Raw genomic sequence first — 24,005 nt, 5'->3', positions numbered from 1 at the left:
TCTAACTCTCCAAGGCCACTTGTGGTTTGCATACAGAAAAAACAGTCTGATTAAGGATGCAGTAAAGACTTAGTCTTCCACTTCCTGCTACAGCTTCTCTACAGTCCAGGGATCAGTTCTAGAGTTCTGTTTGTTAGAAAATCAGGCCAGATATCCAAACCTGCAATGCTGGAGTATCAGTAGACTATGTGCTCCCTTTTGTGCTCATCAGTTTTTGCACCAATGACATCCTCTCCAAGGACCCATCTGTGAAGATCTTAAATTTTGCAGACAACACCCCTGGCTATGGTGGGCCTCATAACCAACAGTGACAAAGAGATAGCTGAGCAGCTGGTTTTCTGGTGCAGCAACAACCACCTGTTTCCAAATACACAACAGACGATAGAGACGATTGTGAGACTTCAACCTGCTGCCGGCCCTGACTGTCCTGTTCTACATACTGATGATCGACTTTGTTTTCACATTAACCATAACTTTCAGGTATTGGTGTTGGATATTCAAAAAATAACTTGATGAAACTCCATTACTTTTAAGAAGGCAGTTCCCTTGAGCAAAGATAAAGACCAACTCTTGGCTATCTGATTATTGAAATGCTCAATAATCAGATAGCTACAGACGTGTACACATTCACTAAATACATTTAAGGTACTTTGTGGAGCTTAAAAAAACAGGTCCACTGAAAAACTGGACTTAACGGAATTAAACAGCTCCTGGATGTGGTACAGCACTAATCATGTATTGTTGCAGCAGTAATTGGGAACAGGTGTGCTGGGAATTTGGGATTTGTGACAGGTGTGGTTAAATCTGGTTATAGAGACAGGTTAGGTTGCTATGGGTGTGACAACATTCATTATTAATAATCCTTTAGATACATTAAAACAAATCTGCCCATTAAACGTCTCTCCAGTTATATTTGCTGTCTTTACATTGACATTGACTACTTCATGAAACTCAATATTCATATTTCAAACAAACCCACGGCTACTCCTACGATGGTCTCGTTCCGCCGAAATTTACGAGATATCTCAGCAGACCAGTTTTCCTCGCTGGTGACTGACAACATGCCCCCACCAGGCTCATTTTCATCACTCAATGTAAATGATGCCACCGATACACTCTGCTCCACACTAAGCTCCTGTTTGGACAACCTCTGTCCTCTTACATCTCGAGCCATTAGCTCTAGCAAACCGCAGCCATGGCTAAAAAATAACTCACTGAGGGAACTACGTTCCAAACTCCGAGCTGCCGAAAGAAAATGGCATAAAAACCAAAAACAAGCAGACCTAAAAAACTACCAACTGCTCCTGGCTTCCTTCTCAGCCAGCATCACAACTGCTAAAGCTGAATTTTATCACAATAAATTCAGCTCCCTCACAGACTCCCGGAAACTATTTGCTACTTTTAAATCACTACTGAACCCTCCTCCTCCGGCTACATGCCTTACTGCTGAAACACTTGCATTATTCTTTACTGGAAAAGTGGCAGCTATCAGCAACCAGTTTACTGATGTAACATGTAGCAGTCCTACTCTGCTCTGCAGCCCGGTGTCCCTCCACCGAAGGCGTTGCGCTCTCCTCGTTCACTTCTCTCACTGAGAACGAGACACTGGCTCTCCTAACACGTAGCCGTCCTACTACGTGTCCGCTTGACCCAATTCCCTCAAACTTACTACAAACCATCGCACCTGCAGTACTGGGTCCCCTTCTCTTCTCAATATACACTGCCTCTCTTGGTCAGGTTATCCACTCACATTGCTTTTCCTACCATTGCTTTGCTGATGACACCCAGCTATACCTGTCATTCTCACCTGAAGATAACTCAATCTCTGCACGGATATCGTCGTGTCTCTCTGACATATCCTCTTGGATGAAGGAGCATCACCTTCAATTAAATCTCTCAAAGACTGAACTTGTGGTCATACCAGCAAAACCATCTTTTCAACACAACCTCTCTATAAGCATCGACTCTGTCTCTCTCTCACCGACAAAGGTTGCTAGGAACCTGGGTGTTATGGTTGATGACCAGCTCTCCTTCACGCACCATGTGGCCTCGGTTGCTCGATCCTGCCGCTTCGCGCTTTATAACATCAGGAAAATTAGACAGTTTCTGACGCAACAGGCCACCCAACTCCTGGTACAAGCAGTCGTCATCTCACGCCTCGACTACTGCAATGCCCTGCTAACTGGCCTCCCGGCCTGCGTAGTAAAACCACTCCAAATGATCCAGAATGCAGCAGCACGTCTGGTCTTCAACCAACCAAAACGGGCACATGTCACCCCGCTGCTCATTGAGCTCCACTGGCTACCAGTTGATGCTCGCATCAAATTCAAAACTCTTACAATCGCCTACAAGGTGATGACAGAACAGGCTCCTTCCTACCTGCACTCACTCCTGAAGGCTTACGCTACCTCCCGGCCGCTGCGCTCCTCCAATGAACGTCCCTCGCTTTACCAAACATTCACACAAAGCAATCAAGACTGTTCTCATACAGAGTTGCCCAATGGTGGAACAAACTACCGTCCACTAGCATATCAGAAGAATCTCTCGCTATCTTTAAGAGACTCCTGAAGACAGAGCTCTTCAAAGAGCTCTTACTCTCCTAACACCTCTAACACACTAACTACTTCTAACCCCATTTCCTTCTTCCCCTCCTTCACTTCTCTATCCCTTTATTTCCCTTCGACCTCCTTTAAGCCCTATCTAAAAATGGGTTATCTAAATTCCTATTACTTTTGTACTTCATTATTGTAAGTCGCGTCTGCCAAATGAAATGTAATGTAATGTAATGTATTTACAGCTTTAGTTTTAATTTATTATAACTTTATTGGAGGACAGTGTAAGGTATTGTATATTACAAAAGACATTAATAAAAACAATAATACATTTTTTTTGGTATTATCAATGCATTTTTATAACCATAATCTGCTTGTAGTCTACTACAACTATGACTGCCAAACCTATTTAACATTTAATTATAAAACTGACCTAAATAGGACTATTTTAATAGGGAAATAGTTTTTTTTATAGTTTTTAATTGTTTCTGCTTTTATTAAAAGTTAAGAAAGTTGATGCTTTCAGTTTAGCAGTTAAAGCAAGATTTTCAAATCATTTAATATAATATATACATAGTCAGAAGTTTTTTAAAATCTTAAGATCACCAGCCTAAAAAGCTTATGGTTATCTGCATGTCAACAAAACAAGATTCAAAGATTCAAGATTCAAAGAGTTTATTGTCATGTGCACAGTAAGAAACAAGTTTTCTCGTACAATGAAATTCTTTCTTTGCCCCTCGCCAAGTATGCCGCATAAAGATAAAAATAGAAAATATACAATAAAGAAAGAATAAACTAACAAAATATAAAAATTAAATTGGTGTTAAATTAACATCCATGAAATATATACATGAAAACAGTAATGGGGTATAGAGGTGAAACGATTACTCGAGTAAATCGAGTAACTCGATTCACAAAATTGATCGATTAATTTTCTGTGCCTCGAGTAATCGTTTATTTAATTAATAAACTCAGCGCGCGGTATTTTCGCGACTTTTATTTTGACAACGCGCTCAGGGTTACGTCACCCTGCCCGGGAACAAGGAGACGGAGGTTTGAGCAGCGGCAAAAATGGAAGTGGCGAGAGAAAACAGCGATTTTAAAGGAATAAAAGCATTTTATGTTCGAACTGTGACCTGTACTCGGTGCAGTGCCAAAACAGCGCGTTTTAATGCTGCACCATCTGAGCCGAGGACACCCGAGACGCGAGGACGCCGAGAGAGCAGGTAAATATAACTTATAATAAATCAATGAGATTAACATTAATGTGAATTAATAACAAAACGACAGCGTTTTGGAGTGTGAATTAATAGAAGCACTGTCTATAATGTGTGGTTAGTTTATTAGAACAGAGTTCATACAGGCTTTATGTAAACAGTAAACGCAGCGCTGTGGAGTTCAGAATATAAACAATAAAAATGTTAAAAGTTAGCTAAACTGAAGTTACTTTGGCTGGAAACTAAATGCTTGATTTCTTCATCTAAGAGTACATTTGGCCAGTGAGACAAAAAAGTATGAACACTGTTGTTCATATAAGGAAGTGTGTCTCTTATTTATTGGGTAAAATATTGATTACCACTAGTGTCTAATGTGCCCCAATGCGATAGGTGTCAATCTTAATAAATGCACGGCCATGAACTTATTATTAGAGTTATTAGTCTTAGTGATGTAATTAGACCCAAATAGTCCAACATATAAATAAAGAAAAAAGCAACATTTGTAATACTTGTGTGTCACAATTATTGCACAGGTCCTGATATATTTTGGAGAAGCGGCTTGGTGGTAAAAGAATGCAGCACACTGATCCAACACTGGCAGAACTGACAACGTCTCAGAAGCTAAGATGCACAACACAAAGACGATGTTTATGCCTTTTTTATTGATTTATACCCTATATTTGTTATTTACAAGAAATCCAAATGTGAAAGTAATGTAATTAAATTTATTTTTTTTATTGTGGTATTTATTTATTTATTGTGTTTTATTTATTTGTATTTGCAATTTGGAAATGTTGTGAATTAAAAAATATAACTTATCTAAAAAAGGAAACCAATTGGTCATTCATTATTGAGTAAAATTCCTTTTTAATTGCTCTTTAACAAAAAAAATGTTTTATCCAATTACTCGATTAATCGAATCGATTTTTCAGTAGAGTACCCGATTACAAAAAGAATCGATAGCTGCAGCCCTAATGGGGTATGGATATTATTTACAAGTAAGTACATGTTATCTACAGCAGTGGAATATGAAAAAAGTGCAAAAGGTTCAGCAGTGCAATTATAAAATTTTGCAAAAGTAAAGTGAGCATGTGCCTCTGAGAAATGTCCTTGACATGTAAACGTGTAGAGAGTAATGTGAATGGTTATTTCTGAGGTAGGTTCAAGAGTCTGGTAGCAGTGGGGAAGAAGGAGTTCTTTAGCCTGGTGGTTTAGCATTTCACACTTCTGTACCTCCGGCCTGAAGGCAGAAGAGTGAACAGTCCATGCTGGGGGTGGGTAGAGTCTTTGAGGATGGAGGCAGCTCTCCTGAGGACTCTCTGGTGGTAGATGCTCTGCAGAGAGGGCAGTGGAGTTCTGATTATCTACTCCGCAGTCTTTACCACTCTCTGCAGGCGTGTACTGCTTACTTTACATAAAATAAAATAAAAACTATGGAGGTGCTCTGTGGTATCTGGCACCATGATGTTACAGTGGATCTTCAACTCCTGTGAACTGTGGATCTGACGCAAATCCAGCGCATTCCACAGGGTAATGGTGCATGTATACCCGACTGTCTAAGTGCTGTACTATAAAACAGAACTCATCAGACCAAGTGACTTCTTCTATTGTTCCAAAGTCTTGTCTGGGCACTGTGTGCACAGTGTGAAGGTACTTTGGATGGTGGACAGGACTAAGCATGGGCGCACTGTCTGATCTACAGCTTTGCACCATTATTATCATTTTTTTAAGACCTTAGCTACAGTAGCCTTTTTGTCGGTTCAACAGATGCTTTGAACATTGTGTCAAACATAGTCAAAGTCACTCACCACTCACACCAGTCAACTATCAACTATTCTTTTTGCTCTTCTGTATGCATGTGTATATCGTTCTTGTTTTGCAAAATACATGCACCTCCAAAATTCAACTTCACAGAAGAAGGAGAAAACTTAGGTCTTGTTAATGAAAGTTGATGCACAAATAATGAATTCCATGTCATTTTGGAGCATCTGTTTCTGTCTATTAATATACAATTGTGACATAATGCAAATAAAAAGTGGATCATGTCAAAAATGTCTGACAGCAACAATATGTAATACTCTGTGTAAGAGATATTAATCTGAATTTCATAATATTCTTAATAATATGCTGGTAAATGTTATATTACAAAATGCCAAAATAAAGAGTGCTTCTATTCCTGCCAAATTCCTGACTCTGGTGCAAACTTGGTGCACACTACTAGGTGTGAAAGCAGCCTTAACACAGCCTTCAGAAAAAGCCTATTGCGCAACATTGGCTCAAGTTGGGGCAGCTGTGGAGATCACTTCCAAGCAAACTCTGTCTGTAGCGATGTTTGGAGAACTGGATTGCATAATGTTTTAGCACAAACAGAATTAAGATTGTTATGATTTTTTGTTGAACCTGATCACAAATTGGCTGCCAGAAAAGACTCTTTAAATAAATAAGTCTTACCAAAAATTCTATTCTCTTTGCACTTTTTTTTTTTACCAATGCAGTGTTTTCTCTTTATTTACACTAGTTCAGAGATGTTCTTCATCTGCTGTGATCATTCATCTTTTAGCCGTAAGAGAAGAAGCATCTAGATAATCATCTTTGGGGAATTTCTGGTTAACCCAGGCCCTGAAGTGGCCTACCTCCCGCCATCTGCTCTACTGGTGGGGGTAGTCTGAGGGCAGATCACTATGTTACCATGGCAACCCCCTGCCCCACTGCCTATATAGTCTAAGGGGGTCCATTGTGTCCTGTCCACTTTTCTGCTTGTAACTCAACCACATCTGGGGAACAGAGGGACGACGGGGCAGCAAGCGCCTAAACACCAAAGAATTAGGGACTCACCAATGACCTTCTCGTCTTGCTCTGTCTACCAGTGCAGAAACAACAGAGTGGAGGAACTGTGTAATCTGCCCCACCCCCACTGCCTTGTACCCCCTGCCCCCCAAACACTCTCGCGCTGACGCTGGAAAAAAACAACCCATAGAGAATCGTTCCCCTTGTCTGCTCAAGCTTTTTGTCTGTTTTCCCGCTTTAAATGACCTCTGGAGCCTTTTCCCGCTTTAAATGACCTCTGGAGCCTTTTCCCGCTTTAAATGACCTCGAGATCGTTGTGCCCTTTGTTTAAAAAAACAGGGGTGGAGAAGACCTAACAGCAAAATAAATACGCTTTTAATCAAACAAGTGATTATAGTCCACAATAAAAGGTTTTGTTTGTTATTTGTAATCCATTTGACTACAAATGGCAATGTCTATATTAAAAATTAAATTTGTTTGTATACAATTATAATGTATTGTATAACTTTTATGAAAGTCAATGTAAAAAAAAAAGGATCCATTCATTGTCAAATTTTAATACAAGTTAATGGACTTAACTTAAAGATATAATTTTTTGCTGTAATGCTGCACATGTCACTGTTTATAAAAAAAACATATATAAAGGGCTCTTAGCTTGTATAAACTGGCATTGAAAAGAAATCCTGAGAATTAGTGTTTAATGCCAAATAGGAAAATGTTGTGACAGTACAGATAATGGACTTTTATTTACTGCAGACAGCATGAACCCAACATCTTTTATATTTACCTGGTCAAATTCATTTCATTTATTAATGCTCCTATTCCTATACATTTCAGGCCCACATTCAAAATTTTGGGGAGAGATATTAAAGCATTAACCACTTTGTAATGCTGCTATTCTTGGTCGCTACACTTATCAGAAAAGTTGCAATGAGGAGATCAAGCACTAAAGTGTTTTGGGTGTTATATTGTCCTATTCTTCCTGCAAACACACCCTTAAAGTGTGAAGCAGTATGGGTTCAACATTGTCAAAGAACCCTTTTTCTGCAGCCATGGCTTTGTATAGCATGTGGTTTTTGCATGGAAAAACATGGATGTCCCTGGAAAAGATGCATTTTAAAACAGCATATATATGTTGCACTAGGATTTCAATGTATGTTTTTGCATCAATGTTGCCATACCAGAAGTGTGTCTAATGAAGTCAGGGTAAGATAATTATTTTACAAATATTACTGTCATGCTAGAAGCTTCAGTTTTGTACAGTAAAGTTTTAAGTGGCATTTGTAAATGTAAATGTCTCACCTGTTTTAAACCATATCATTATTATTATTTTACCTAATTTCTATCCCTATATTGCTCCCATGCCAACTTTTTTGGGAATATGTAGCAGACCTGACCAAACAAAACTTGAAAAGGCTTGGGTTTATACTGATTGCAATGAACTAAGGGCAAAGTAAGTGTAAGAAACAATGTGTCTTTTTTGGTGTTTTCAATAAAACAGCAAGTTAACAACACAGATGGTTAAAATTAGTGCGGCTGGCACCTGACTGCACCTCTCTTTAGAACTGTGAATTTAACGGAACAATGAGGTGAATGTTTATGACATTATTTAATTACTTAATCACTTATTTAATCACTTAAACCGGCTCCCTGACTCACGTCTGCAGGTGGTTCTGTTACATGTGCAATCAATAAACACTACCTATGCCCTGGAAAATTACTTCAGATTTTTATTCCTAACATTCAGGATATGATACAGCAGATGTTTTGAATATGAAAGTCTGTTTTCTTGTCAGAAACAGCATGGGGAGCTGTAAAAATGCTGTAAAACAGACCACATTACTTAGGTGTAGTTATCCGGCGAGCTGCCCCTGATATCCAATAGAAATGTCTTGGAAAAAAAAAACCAGTGTGCAAGCAAGAGACAAACGTATCTATCCAGAAGTCTTGGTGCTTCCATTAAATTACCGAAAGTATGCAGTAAATAGCCACTGAAACAGGAATGAAGCAGGAATATTAGCACAAAGACTTATTACAAGGGTTGGCATGGAGATCCTCAAGTATGGAATGCTCCCTAGGAAATATCTCCTCCCCTGCTGCTCAGTTATGCCTCAGCATGACAAGCAGTTTGTACAAGAGTTTCAGGTTTCTGCTATACTTTGTGATGTGGACTGTGTGTTAGGGTCGATGACGGATTTTTAAAGGACAATTTTATTTTTTGTAGAAATTAAAGTATCTTTTAAAATGTTCATACCTTAAAAATGTTGTGTACACATACATTCGTAATAAAATGTTACATTAAGCGGTATTTAATTTAGATTAATTTAATGTTGTGTTACAAAATGTAATGCAGTGCCACCCTGATTAATGATTTATATTAATTCATTTCCTTAACATTTTGTACATTACTACAAGTTCTCAGTACTGTACCTTTTTATTAACAATGCAGTTTCACTCCAGAGTTTTTTGTAAATAGTGTGATCTTATATTTTTATTCAATAATGTCACAGTCAGCTTCTTTACTGTACTTAACAGACTTATGTTTCCTGTAAATCACATAAAATTAATAACATTTTTTTAAAAAACATCAACTTAAGAATACTCTATCAATAATGATCTAGTTTCAGCAACAGAAGCTACATTTTCAAAAATGTATTAGAGTAAGTGCTTATGGGTCGTACCACATGATATTTAACACTTTACATAACAGACAAATTACAAATACCTAAGGTTTTGTGAAGTTATAGTGAATAGCTTTTAGAGAGGCATTATATACCATGTCATTATTTTTTTTAAAACGGAAATAATGCAGTCGGACAGGCATTGTAACTGATTATAAGCACAGAAAGCAGAGAATGCTACTTGGTTTATAATTGTTTGCTTTTCTTTCTTTTTTTTCAGATATTACTTGACTGAAGGCAGAAATTGCATCACCACAAACCACAACTCTTATGACAGGCTGACTAAGCTTAGATAAAAAAAAAATCTGAGCTGTGATGGCATCAGCATAGGAAGTGGATCAGTCACAGGCAGCCAGGCACATTCAGCACAATATCAAAGCCACCCTAAACTGGCTTACTACCAAAGGTGCACAAAACGCAAGTTGTATTTGGAGTACACAAAAAAACTTGCTTAGAGTTTGGTTGGAATAGTCTAGATAGTTGCAACACCACCTTTCTAGTGGCAGACTAGCCTCATTTCTCAATACAAAGTACAGCAATTTTAGTTTAGCCTACTTGACAGTCCAGACTTTGCAAGTTTGACGTGCAAGTACAAACTCCTGAGAATGGAGGAACGCTGCATGGTCTTTCTGCAGTCATTCAACAGGTCATTCAGCACCAGCGTGGTGTGATTATGTGATATTTGGCTATCCACACAAGTCACCCTTTCATTACATACTCAATAACATGGGTGGAGTGCACATCCAGACATTTGGGCTGTACTTGGTGAGATGAGGACAGTGCTTGTGCTAAGTTCACATTTTAAACCTCATTTATCAATTCCAATTTTTGCTTAGACCAGATCTGGCTATCTTGATGGTTCACATTAAAAAATATATGACTACACATATATGTGGTATTAAAATCCTATACGTATCTGATTTGCAGCAATGTGACCTTAAGCCCTATCCGCACAGGATTCGTTTATCAGGGGGTCCAGGGGTAATTTTTTATTTTATGGGGGGCTTCTGTGATTTTATTCCCGTCTGGAGCGACCATGTATGTGTTTTTCTCAGACGACCGCTGAGAAAATCACAGGCTGAATTACCAACTGTTTTTCGCTGAACTCCAGTTAATCCCGTACACATCCACAGATTTCTGAGGAGAAGGCAAAATGGACGAGTAGATAGTAAAACAAATGACAGTGTTATATGATTGTTTTATTGCAGGATAATGAATTAAAAGAGGTGCCGAAGGTTAAGCTGAATTGTTCAGGTCTATCTTACACTGAAAAAAAAGGATGATATTGATTCAGAGTGAAATATGTTCATATCAACATGTGAAATATATGTAATTTGTATATGTTTACTTAAAAATATTTTTTTAAAAATCATTTTTGTTGTACCATTTGTTGTTATTCGGGTAATTATTCCAGTTAACTGCTAGTACCAACATTAAAGCCACTACTACCTCTTTCAATTGAAACTAAAACTCTTAGGGACTGCAGTTTTAAATGTAGGGCTGTTTTCCCTTGTTAAAGTAAAGCATCTTTTGTTGTTTCAATGACCAGAATATGTATAAGCTGTCAATAGCCCATGGTATAATGCAATAAACTCAGCTGTTAACCTCACTTGTCTGCAGTGTGTCACTTTGACATTGATCCCAATCTATAAAATCTATATTTAAAGAGCATAAATGATCAGTGATACATTTCTCTCGCACTGTGTGAGAGAAGACAGTATTGAGAGGTTGATTAGAGGTGAGAGGAAGCCATATATCATTTCATCCTTTGGCAGAATGCAACTCAGGAAAGATCTCAAATAACGATGACTTCCGAACAACCTTTTTGAAAGAAAGGGAGGAAGTTGTTATTGCCACACAAGCATGCCATGCAGCCATGCGAAGCCAGTGGGTAAGTGTGTAAGATCCCTAGTTTAGAGCATTTACACAGTTCCATATTTAGGAAAGCTAGATATATTCTTAATCTTAGATTGCTTTCTTATACAAATCTGTGCTAATTAATACATATTGTGTTCAACTGCATCAGTTTGTTTTTTTGCTGTTTAAGTTCTGGACACACTTCACATTTTGCCAAGCTTCCTCTGCCCTGACACACCTGATTCAACTCATCTGGTAGTAATGAAACTTTTACGAGTTGAGCTGGGTGTGTTAAAACAGGAAAAACATCAAAACATGCAGTTGTTTGAGAGTGTGAAACCACAACAGTAGCTTCCCACAAGTTTTGTTTTTGCTCTTCTAAGGACATTAAAGCACAACCCTTCCAAGCCCTTAAATTAAATTTAGTGTCAATACACTAAAAAACATGGGTTCTGTAAAGAACAAAAAAAAGCATTATTTGCATCAAAACAATAGTGGAACCATTTTTGGTGGTTAATTTCTACTTTTTCAACTGGCAAAGTGCTACTTCATGATTTAAATGGTTCTTTGAATGATCATCATGGCTCTAAATGTAACATTGCATTTACTAAAGAACCTTGTTAAACAAGAAACTTAGAGTGTTGAATTGTATGTGTTTGGGTAAAATTATGACATGTTGAATTCACTCTTGCATACACAAAAGTTTTTTTTTAATAAAGGTAATGGTTCGCTGTCTATTTAAAAGGAAAACAAGGAAAACATGTTTAAAGAACCTTATAAAATATAGTGTTAAAACCTTTCAAGATCCTCTTTTCATTGTGATAAATGAAATAGGTTTGCTTGAAGAGTAGTTATACTACAAGAAAATAATATTCTATACTAGATTGTTTCTGATTATGTGTGCTTTTAATACTTTTATTGTATGAGGGAAAATAAAAAAAAGTTTTGGTACAACCAGTATTTGAAAGTGTGGCTTAAAGATTATAATCAATATGACAAATTAGGTGATAACATCTCAGCCATTAGGTTCAATAGATATGACAATTGACAATTGGTTGGTCAAGCCAGAGTGATTGAAGTGCAAAGTATCTGTGTTAGATACATCTAAATTTGCACACCAATTAGATTTGGTTACATGCTAATCAGCATTTAACTGGTTTGTGCTTGTGATTTCTCAATAGTTCAAACCATGAAACCTTGATTTGTTGCCTTGAATCTTATCTTTTAGCCACACTTTTACAAGTTCTGTTTTACCAAAATCAAACAATATAATCCACATATAATCATGAATCAAAGTAAAAAAATGAAACATTTAATTGGCCTGTACTTGTACTTTCTCAACAACAAAGCTGAATTTATTTGTTTTTAGTCACATTTATTTCCATATCTGAGCTGATCAGATTTGGTCCAAATATTTTCTGAGCCTAAGCACAAATCTGAAGTCATTTGTTAAATTGAAGTATTACTTTATTTGTATATAATCCAGATTTGATCAACTGTGAATGAAAAAAGAAACGTGAAGACACATGGCAAAAGTGTCTGAAATGTTATTACTCTCTGTTGTTGTCAGACACTGTTTAATTCAGCTTCTGAACCAAAAAAACAAATTCATGTTCCCCGACAAATTCATAATCCCTGACAAACGTATAAAAATGAAAAACGTCATTGGAATTATTTTAAAAAACTAAAGCTAAAAGCTGTTTCTAAAGCTAAAAATAAATAAATAAACAGCAACCAGTCCAGATATGTGTTAGTGTTTGGTGTAAAATAAGTAGGAAAGTATCATTTAGTGGGTCATACAATGATCATGAATGAATCAGTGATCTGCTAGACGCTCAGGAAGACTATGGGGTTTCAGTGTTGGGGCCCTGCAGCGGGGGTGGGGTGTCACAGCAGAGCAGGAGCAGGAGGAGGAGGAGGAGAAAAAGGAGGTGGAGAATAAGGGATTTCGGGAGGCTCTTTGTCCACACGGTCCTTATAGCACCCCGTCAGAGCGGGGGAAAGGAGTGGAGTTACCTGAATGGGTTCATAAGGAGTGAGAGTTTCGCGTGGAGGCTGAAAAATATGGTGATTCTTCTGCTTTAGCTTTAAGAAACCAACGGAATCTGACTGAGAATCAGCTCGCTGAGGTAAGACCCTTCTTTCTTTAGCTAGTAGACAAAGCTCAGTTATGTTACAAACAAAAACAGCCGTGTGGTTTAACCTAGCTTAGCTTTAACGTGGGGTTAATAGACGTGGGTAGGTTAACTTGGCTAGACGTTGTTTAAACTAGCTAAGCTAGTTAAGTTAACTATAAACTAGAGTGTTTCTTATCGGAGGAGCCAGTAGTTTGATTAACTTTTATCATTACGTACCTCCAGGTCCACTAGTTCGTCTGAAGCTCGATAACATGTGTTGAAATAACGTTAAGGCCAGTCAGGTCCCTCAGTTTGGCGTGTTTTTGCGGAGGATTGGGGCTTAGTGTAGTCATTCCCGCCTCTGAAGGAGAACAATAGTAAGTCTAGTTAGTTAAATCTTCTCTTCAGCTTTGAGGCTCTTTTTCCACCAGCCGCGAACTAATCAACAATTCAGATATTTTAGACCGATTTTCGTGTTTAATTAAGTTGAGATAGTAAGCTACCTAGCTAGTTAACGTCGAGGCTGGCCGTTGGTTGTGGTATGGATTGAGGGACGGTTGGCTAAGCTAGGTTAGCTAACGTTACTGTTCTAACTGAGGCGACACGTTGCACGCGCCACTCAAGAGCATGGTAACGTTAGTTGCCAGCTAACTAGCTTAGCTACCACAAAACAACAATCAGAGAAAACGTCTATAAAACGCGTTTATATATATTTTTTTTGTTATTTAGAATTGTGAAGGTATTGGATTTAATCTTTTTTTTTTCAATTTTGTGCATTTTAATTTCGCCCGTTTACAAAAACTAGCTGGGCAATTGCAACAATCATTAAACAAATTGTCTTAACCATAATAGCTAGCTAAATAGTAGTTTTGCTTAAGACTGACATATTTGGTTCCCACATAACTAGACAACTTTATTTATATATTATTTGTAGACAAAAAAGTCACAATTTTAAAGTTTCCTTTACATTTTTATTTTAACATCTTAGTGTACCTGTGAAAAAAAGAGTTTAAAAAATTTACCTTGTAAACCTAACCTAACTTAAGCTGCAAACAAGTTTGGTGCATGGTTGTTTTGTTTTCAGTATTTTCAGCATTTATTTTAAGACTTTCTCAGTTCAGGACAGACCTTCCAGCATTTTCTATCAAAAATAGTCCTCAAAACTTCTCAACTTGTTGGGAAATTTGACCAGGGTTGGATAACCTGACAATTTTCTATCGTATTGGTATACGTTTTTCTATAATGATTAGGGTTTGGTGATATGATCCAAAAATATCATCATGATATTTCAGGGTGATGACTGTTTGATTAACATTTGATTAACTTCAGGAATGTGCTACTTTAATAAGTCGTACAGTTTTATTTAATGAATGTTAAACAGTTTTAAAGCTCAGCACTGTTTAAAAAAAAGGTAAGGATAAAAATAGATTAAGTTACCATGTCACGCGCTGAATCTAAACATACAATAAACTGTTAACAGAAGTTTATACTGTAGGTTTTAGACGAATAAATATAGAGTAGCCTGTGTAGGGTTATAAACCGCATTATGGTTCAGTTTAAAGTGCCACTGTGGTCAGTGCACGTCACAGTTTTCAGGGAAAACTGAGCATGTCTGGTTATGGCCTTAAGTCCTTTACCAAAGTGGGTGGATAAATCTTTGCCAGATTGAAAGGAAAATATAGACCTATCAAGTGAAGGAAGTAAAACTCTGAGTTGTTATTTACAGTAACTATTTTACTGTATTGTAAAATGAGCAATCTAAGGTGGACTGTTTAGTTATGGACCACTGTAAGGGTGGTTTAAAATGTGACTGGTCAGTGGGTGTAACATTTCTGAGGAAAGCTCTTAGCATGACTACTTCTGAGTATTCTACAATGGTTGATGGAAAAGGTGCTGTCTATGGTAAGAAAGATTGGCTGTAATGTAAGAGGGTTTTTGGAAGAAATCTGTCAAGTTTTGCGTTTCTTACTGAACCTGAACTGCTTCTGGGACTTCTTGGCTAACTCATGTTGATTCTTTTTTATTTTTGTTTTTCCCTACTCCCCTAGACTGAAATACAGTCCATCTTTGTCTGAACTTGCTTATCTTGTTACATCCTCAGCATTTCTTAGCTCTTGCCCTCCTGTTTGTGCTCTTCCAGATTGTACTACTACCTTACGTTTTTGCCTAAACTTGGTAGGCCATAAGTTATTGGCAGAGGTTGTTTTTCTTGCCTGAAAAGGGCATGGTCACACAGGTTATTACTTTTCCAGAGGCCTCTGTCAGGACTAATATAGCATACAAAAGAGAAAAGCAAACAACTGTGGCCCTGTGAGAAGTTACAAAGTTTTTGACACTAGTGGATGACATTTTTTTTTAGGGGTGGGAATCGTTTACTATCTCACGATTCGATTCGATTCCGATTTTGGGGGCCACGATTCGATTCAAAATCGATTTTTGATTCAAAACGATTTGAATTATAAAAATTTCTGCTTCTGGCTTATGAATCTTATTGAAAAAAAACCCTCCATAATATACACTGGTCCTGGAGCAGGTAATGTGTTACAAAAACAATAAAATGTGCAGGAATGTGGGTCCTCAGTGACAGAGGAATCACTGGGATATCACAATGACGTTAATGAACAATAAATAAAGAATAAATAACACTGCTTTATTACCAGGCTACTAGCGGTGGTGTGTAGGTGACGCTGCTGGGCTGATGTGATGATAGCAGTGGAGCGCTAAAGTTCAGGAGCAGCTGCTGATTAACTAGTTAATTTAAGGTCGTTGTATTTCTTCAGAAAGGGGGCAGGAGGTGGAGAAATTAATTCATATGGTCCATTCCTTAATTCCTCTGTGATGAGGAGCTGAAATTAGCTCTGATTAGCTTATTGTATTTTTCCGTTCCGCCTTAAATGCTGCAGCCCGCTGCCACCTGTAGCGTTATTTAAGGTGGAACTGGAAAGTTAGCTAGTTAGCTAGCTAACAGTTACTGAAACTAACTACTAGCGATCTTTTTTATGCTTGTTATGAAGCATTCTGCCATAAAACATTGAAACTACACGTTAATCTAATGTAATATAGTGCTTGTTCTGCCATCTTACCGGTGATTCTCAAACACCTACGCTCTGTGTGTGTCTGGAAGATCTCCGTTTGAAAGGACAAGCGCTATCCCCAGGGTTGCCAGGTCCAACAAAAATACCCAGCCCAAAATCAGTCTAAAACCCGCCCCTCAGAATCGATTTTGGGACATTTTAAATCGATTCTGAATCGTAGTAAATGAGAATCAAGATTCTTATGTGAATCGATTTTTTGGCACACCTCTATTTTTTTTTCTCCCTGTTTTTTATGTTGGTGTATACTTGGGTGTGTTCACGGTGTAGCAGACTAACAGACTAAACTGTCCAGCACCAGTTTGTGCTACGTTTTGTTATCTAAAAGGCTTTTTTTTAGCTTCTGCTTGAGCTCGGTTTCATCTTCCATCCCAGAGGTAAAACGTCTGGGCTGGAACGTTAACTACTCTCCCAGATGTCTTCCAAAAAGCCGCTCTGTTTCTGTGAAGTTAATGCTTACGCTCATGGTTCGTAATGGTCACCCTTCTAGCCTTTGCTGAACTGCTGTAAAAAGTGAGGTCTTTCAGAAGTGGTGCTTAAAATAAAGGTTGCCTTCATCAGTGAAGAGCTGAAATTCAGAATGAACTAAGCTTTTTGAGCAGTTCTTCCCAGGGTAGCTGCTTAAAAAAAAGTTTTGTCTTTTTGATATGACCATCAGTTTTGAATTAGGAGTTTATATATTAGTTTATATTTTAAGTTTATTTTCTTTACGACTTTTATAGTGAAAGCTTGTAAAATCTACCCATCTGGTTTCTTTTTGTTTAAGGAAATTAATGCTTCCCCCTCGTTCTTTTGAGGCTTTCAGTGGGATGTATCAGAGGCTTGTTGTAAGGCTGCCCATCTGTAAACAGTGCAGCAGTAGAGTAGTGTTAGAAGTTGAGAGACTGGTTTGGCCTGGAGTCATATTGGATTGGAGGGCCAACGGGCACCAGCTGTGGGTGTAGTTTTATGTCAAAACTAGTTCATTGTACTGCTGAATTCCGAATGGATGTGTCCCTTTTGCTTTACATACAAATTGCTGTGATTTGGTGCCTATTTCAGAACACAGCAGGATTTTTACTGCGCTGACACTGAGCCTCCAATAAATCCTACAACCTCACACTCAGACTGCGGTTTTACCCTTAGCATCACCATTGACTGTAGCTATTTAAATGGCCCCCACCTCAAACAGTCTTGCCTTCATCCTTATTTTACTGTGTGCTGAACAGCTTTGAAGTAGGCATTTGTACCACAGAAATTAGAAGACAGTATTTATAGTGAGCTTAGACTGTGGATAAGAAAGCCGGTCCTGGGCTTCCTTTAGACTTGCTGCTACTTGTCCTGGGAGGGGATGGCATTCCTGCTTCCTGAATTTTCTCAACTCTGGCACAAGTTGATGGCTGTAGGCCATAGGGTTGTGCGGGTGTAGAGGAACCACAACAGAAAGGTATTTAAGTATAGACTGCAGAATAACTGCTTGCTGTGGATGCTGGTGGTCAACCTATAGACACAGTCTAGTGTTACTCATACAGTGGAAACTGTTACCTTCCAAAGGAGGAGTCAGTCTTTTTTTTTTTTTCTCTCTCTCTCTCTCTTCTTTTCTGAGGAGGTGTTTGCTTGGTAAATATGTGGAAACAGCTGCACAAACCCACGCTTCAGTTAAACCTGTGTTTCTCATTCCTCTGCGAGACTGCTCTTTTCAGTTTGTCAGTACACACTTGCAAACTGGCTGGCTCTTTTGAACTTGCTTCAGCAAGTAGGTGAAACCCACATTGGTCAGGAAGCACCAAAAGGTCAAATGCCTCAGTCAAAGGGTGTTTTTGACACAGTGGTGTCATCTCCTGAAGAATTTCAGTCGTACTTAAGATTGCCCTCATTTGCCCACTCCCAAGGCATAAATATTTCCAAAAGTCAGTGTTGTGACGGTGTGTTTTTACAGCATTGTGGTGGCTCCACCTAGTGGAAGAACTGACATGAAAAACGGACCTTTATTGCATAATCGTTTCAGTGATTTGGTCTTTTTGGTGAAACGTTCTATCCAGTCCCTATCTTTTTTTTTTTCTTCTTTTTTTTTTTTTTTTAAAGCATGTTTGTTCCTGTGTCCTGGTGTTTGCTCTTGAGAGCCGGTATTTACAAAGATTCTCCAACTGAGCAAAATTTTAAAATAATTTAATTTAAACTAAAGTTTGGAAAAGGATAACATTTTTAAAAAGTAGAGATGCCTCAATCTATTTGTTTCTTTTAATTAAACTACCTTTGTTGAATATAGACTCATGTGTCTACACTATTTTTGTATAAAATGCTACACTGTACAACTATTGCAATTATAAGTATGACTCCTGTGTTAACGCATGTCTAATATAACTGCATCACTGGGTAAAAACTAAGTAGGGCCCAGTTTAACAAACTAGTCCTATTACTAATTTTGTTTTTCTTTCTTTTTCAGTACTGAAAGGTGGTGAAACGGTGATAACATGAGCTGGAGTTTCTTAACACGACTCCTGGAGGAGATCTCCAACCATTCCACCTTCGTGGGGAAGATCTGGCTCACGCTGCTTATAGTGTTCCGAATCGTCTTGTGTGTAGTAGGCGGCGAGTCTATATACTATGATGAACAGAGTAAATTTGTGTGCAACACGGGGCAACCTGGTTGCGAGAACGTGTGCTATGACGCATTTGCGCCACTTTCACACGTCAGGTTCTGGGTCTTCCAGATCATCATGATCACCACCCCCACCATCATGTACTTGGGCTTCGCCATGCATAAGATTGCCCGCATGGACGATGATGAGTACAGGCCCCGCGGGCGCAAACGAATGCCCATGATCAACCGTGGCACCAACAGAGACTATGAGGAGGCGGAGGACAACGGCGAGGAGGACCCCATGATTTGTGAGGAGATCGAGCCTGAGAAAGATAAGGAGCCTGAGAAGCCTTCGAAAAAGCACGACGGACGGCGGCGCATCCAACGTGATGGCCTGATGAAGGTCTACGTATTCCAGCTGCTTTCCCGTGTCGCCTTTGAGGTGTCCTTTCTTTTCGGACAGTATATCTTGTTCGGCTTTGAGGTGGCGCCCTCATACGTGTGCACACGGAGCCCGTGCCCCCACACCGTGGACTGTTTTGTCTCTCGCCCCACCGAGAAGACAATCTTCCTACTGATCATGTATGCAGTGAGTGCCCTCTGTTTGTTACTCACAGTGCTTGAAATTCTCCACCTGGGTTTCAGCGGCATTCGTGATGCTTTCCGCAGACGGGCTCGCCGCCACCACCACATGCCTATGCCCATGACCGGCCCAAAGCCCTTGATGTGCAGCCGGGTTCCAACAGCGCCACCTGGTTACAACACTGCCTTAAAAAAGGACAACACTGGTAAACTTGCCATGGGCATGAAGCCTGACTACAACCTGGGCGACTCGGGTCGGGAGTCATTTGGCGACGAGTCGTCTTCCCGTGACCTGGAAAGGCTGCGAAGGCACTTGAAACTGGCCCAGCAGCATCTGGATCTGGCCTACCAGAGTGAAGAGGGGAGCCCGTCAAGAAGCAGCAGCCCAGAGTCTAATGGCACGGCTGTCGAACAGAACAGATTGAACTTCGAAAAGCAGGAGAAGCAGGGAAGCACCTGTGGTAAAGGTAAACCATGATCAGTTTTTATTTGACTTGATGCAAGTGATTCCCCAATGCTTTTCTCATTTAATGAAGTCAAAGCAGCTTTTGTATTTATTATAAGCTCTGAGTGGTCAAGCTGACTAAAATGTTTCCATAAGCAGCAGGAACCTGAGCTGGGGCTTTTTTTGCCTCACATTATTTCAGACTAATGCTGGCTGGAAAGGACATCTGTTTGCTGAGACATCAGCACTGAGCCCTTTCCTCAGAATGTTTGTTCAATAGGGGTGTTGCATTGGTGTCGGATTAAAAAGTGTCAGTTTTGGAGTCATTGCATGTGATGGTGGAAGAGTATTAATGATTGGGTTGGGTTATTGGTTCTCAAAAATTAAGCAGGGATGTTGGATTTAAAAAATGTAAATTATCTTGCATTGCATTGATTGTCGTCTTTTGCCCTCTCTTTCTTTTTAGGTCTCAGAGCCTGAGTCTGACGTTTCCACTACTTTCTTGACTGCCAAACTCCGTCCATTGGTTGGGTTGGACATCTACGGGAATGGATGTTTTTGAATGGTTTTGTAGGATTCTTTGTAAAACAATGACACACTTGTTGTTTTTGTGAGCACTATAACAACATGCTGTGCAGTATTATAGCAGGAAAGAACATTTCAGCAGCCAGTTATACTTGAGGACCAGTCTGCCTAACATTCCAAAGTACTCAAGTAAAACCTTTCCTTTTTGTAGCCAACTGAGCAGAGTGTTTATCCTTTTTTTTGTTTGTTTGTTTTCGTCGTAGGAAAAGATTTCTTCCATATATTTAACACTTCTTATGAAGTGCCAAGGTTTGCATCTCAAAAATGCCTTAATTTTTAAACTGGACTGTACTTTTTTTTTTTTTTTATTCTCATTTCAAAACGTAACGGACAAGCCAGTGTAAAACCACATTAGAATTTTTGGTTATGTAGGTACGAATATAGTAGTAGGTTTTGTGTTTAGTAGTGAACCGTAATTAGTACTTGCATGTATCTGTGAACCAGTGTCAGCCAAGGGCTTCTTATTGTCTAAGATGGTACGTTGTTTTTTGTAGAGTTTGGTTGGGGAAGGTTGATTTGTTCTAATAGTATCAACCAAGGACCAAGTTCACAAGAAGGTTGAGGTACGATGCCAGACCAAAATCACTGTCTGATAAAGCTATTATTATTTATAGGCATCCAAGTGGCCCCAGTTTCACTGTTCAGACTAACTATTCAATTACTATAGATCATGTTTGAGCTGGTTAATGATGTTGCACAACAAACCAGGTCAAATCTTATTAAAATGAAAAGCGGCACTTCATATGTAGCCTGTAATCTCAGCCAATCCCCTTAAGGCTTAAGCCAAACAAGTTGCTGCTGTTGGCATTTTTTATGTCTATGAAAGGGTTTGTACATTAAGAAAATACATCTCTGTTTCTGGTTTTTGGGAGACTTCTCTGGGTGAACTGGAATCCAATGTGGTCGGAGAGGAAATGTAACAGATAGCAACATGCTGCGCAGGCCTGTAGCTGTATCTGTAGTAGCAGTCGTTGTGCTGAAATGCAGTCTCGGCCTCTGCTTAAGTTTTTGCTGTTCTGCAATATCAAAGCCACTTTTTGGTGCCTTTTGTCTGAATGATCAAAACAATGAAAACCTGGAAATGCTTGAATACTTGTGAATCTTAATTGCTGACCTACAAGGAAGCTTTTGATATGTTCTTCCGTTTTGTGTGAGGTGTGTGTATACGGGGATTTTATTGCCACATTAATATAACAATGACGAAAAGGCTTCTCTGTGAAGTACAAAAGGTTTACAGGACTTTTTGTTTGGTGTAATTTTTTTTTTTAATATATAATTGTTTACTGCTCCACATAATGTCTCTTTGTTTGGCCTGATGTGGATCTGTCTGGCTTTTGTTGTTCTGTGTTTTAGTTCAGACAGCTGTGCGCCAGCTCATTTGTTCTAATGATGGGAGTTACAAGTCTTGAGCGAGGTCACATTTTCTTATTGTATGAATATATTTCTTGAATATTTTATGGTTATTTTCCTTTATCTTTTAATTTTGTTGCTTCTCTATGCAAATTGATTCAAGCTGTTCCAAATGCATCTGTTGGAGGTTCAGGGCTAACTGGGCCTGGTGTGCTACAAGCCCGATGGAGCTTTAAGATCTTTTATATAGTGGTTAAGTTAGTATCCTTTTTACAGCAGTTAAATGTAACCCTGCAGTGCGAACAGTGCAGTTAACAACATTCATATAGTGAAGCAACAGTCAAGACCTCATCTAGGACATGAAAAGTTAACATGGGCAAAATGTGCAAAATCAAACTTGAGACATCAATCATTTTCCTGTCCTTTTTTTTGTTTTCCCGTACACTAACACAAAACAATCCTGTTACACTATTGATTTAGACACAAAGTTTAGCTCACACTCTTTAAAAGATGTTGATCTCATTTAAGATGCAAAAACGCTGGTAATAGACAAACATATAAAAGTGCAAAGAACCTTTACATCAAGTTATGATTTAACATCTGTTACATTTATGGTTATTTATGGAATTCTATGATCTTTCTAAGAAGTTTTCTATGATATTTTCAGCCAACTTTTTTGTAGCTTTTTTTTTTTCCTCTTTTTTTTTTTTTTTTTTGAGTAACCCGAAACACACTTCAGAAATCCCTTATACACAGTATAGCTTGGTCTAAGTGGACTATTTTTGTTTTGTCCTCACCCGTTTCGAAAACTTACCCAAAGTAAAGGGCTCTAATTGTTTGTACGTGGCAAAAGAATGCAGTCTGCCCCGTCTTGTTTCAGCATTAGTTCAGAGGAAAGTTCTGGAGTTTGTTATTGCAAGAGTGTGTTCTGTTTGTTTTTTAAACTTTTGTATTCCATGTTTTTTATACTTTTTGTACAAATAGTATTTTTGTGCAAGTTAAATATGAATAAAACTGAAATTGAAGTCTTTCTCTCCTTGTCTTTTTATTAAATTTTTCATGGGCAGCATTATTTTGGGTCCTGTTAAAAGCTGGCATTTCTAATTAAAACTGGTCTTTATATTTAATATTGAGAAATTATTAGGGAATTTGTGTTAATTTGTGAAAACCTTTAGCTTAATTAAACCTACAGTTCTGTTAAGAAGTACGAAGAGGATCATTAGACCCACTCCCTTATTTTGTAAAGGGCCATTAACAACAGGGCAAAGGGTCAAGCTACAACACGCATCAGAATAGTGTTTACGACTCCACATGTTACTGATACAGATGTGTAAACACTGCACACATAGCTTGTCTAGTCCATGCAGAGAAGAACTACCAATAGAATAGAACACTGTTCTTCAGAGCAGATGATAAACAGGAGCCTATTGTCTCAGTGACCAATTCTAGGCGTGGGCTGAGAGAATATAAATTCCCCAGCATTGAGCTGTGAAGCAGTGGAACCAACTCCAATCCAATCAGATTCTCACAGCAGTGCTCCAAAACCTTATGAGAGTGGTCCCTTCGATGGTAGAGACTGTAGTTATTCCAATAAAAGCTGGATACATATATTTATTATATAATACCCTTAATTTCAGAAAAACAATGTAAAAAATTGGCAAAAAAAATGTTTAAATATAATTAGAATTATATTCTGAAAAAAATGTTTAAATTCTAAAATGTATATTTATATAGGGTGAGGTCAGCTAGAATAGGCCACATTTTGGTTAATTACTTAAATGTCAAAAACTTTGTATGAGATCTAATAGTTTCAAAAATTGACATGGATCTTTTAACCCCTCAACAGGCCAGGATTTTTGTCAATGGTCTGGCGGACACCTCTAAATCTTGAGGATTTCTATTCAAGCATTACATAAAAAGCTTTTATGTTTGATAAGGAGCATTACTGTGAAGCATGATTAGAACTGTAAAAGAAAATGTTATTTATTTTTTAAGTGAATCTGCTTAAATGCTGCTTAAATTATGTAAAAATATATAATATATATATTATATAAAATATATAACATAATATATATATATAATGAAGAAAATAATAAAATTGCCTCTTTCCTGAACAAAAATTTAAATCAATATTTTCCTGAATACAAATCAAACAGTTCATGTCCTCCAAACCTTTA

General features: G+C 38.2%; 1 protein-coding gene and 1 long non-coding RNA gene across 2 annotated transcripts; both read left to right on the top strand.

Annotated features, from left to right (window-relative positions):
- Window positions 1–3,421: 3,421 nt before the first annotated feature.
- LOC125804960 (uncharacterized) lies at window positions 3,422–4,582 on the top strand. The gene is made up of 2 exons (XR_007441179.1): window positions 3,422–3,778; window positions 4,303–4,582. It is a non-coding gene; the product is annotated as an uncharacterized LOC125804960 (long non-coding RNA).
- Window positions 4,583–13,033: 8,451 nt separating this feature from the next.
- On the top strand, window positions 13,034–22,853 carry gjc4b (gap junction protein gamma 4b). Its single transcript, XM_007256372.3, has 3 exons — window positions 13,034–13,223; window positions 18,729–19,915; window positions 20,360–22,853. The coding sequence occupies exons 2-3, from the start codon at window positions 18,757–18,759 to the stop codon at window positions 20,371–20,373; spliced, it is 1,173 nt and encodes a 390-aa protein (XP_007256434.2). The 5' UTR covers window positions 13,034–13,223; window positions 18,729–18,756; the 3' UTR covers window positions 20,374–22,853.
- Window positions 22,854–24,005: the final 1,152 nt, after the last annotated feature.

Source organism: Astyanax mexicanus, chromosome 11 (genome assembly GCF_023375975.1).
Source record: "Astyanax mexicanus isolate ESR-SI-001 chromosome 11, AstMex3_surface, whole genome shotgun sequence".
In the NCBI taxonomy this organism is placed as follows: domain Eukaryota; kingdom Metazoa; phylum Chordata; class Actinopteri; order Characiformes; family Acestrorhamphidae; genus Astyanax; species Astyanax mexicanus.
Note: the sequence above shows the minus strand (reverse complement) of the source record. Positions and strands in the feature narration are given on the sequence as shown.

What these genes read in the sequence shown, in the direction of transcription:
- gjc4b (XM_007256372.3), top strand. Translation starts at nt 18,757, where the DNA reads ATGAGCTGGAGTTTCTTAACACGACTCCTGGAGGAGATCTCCAACCAT.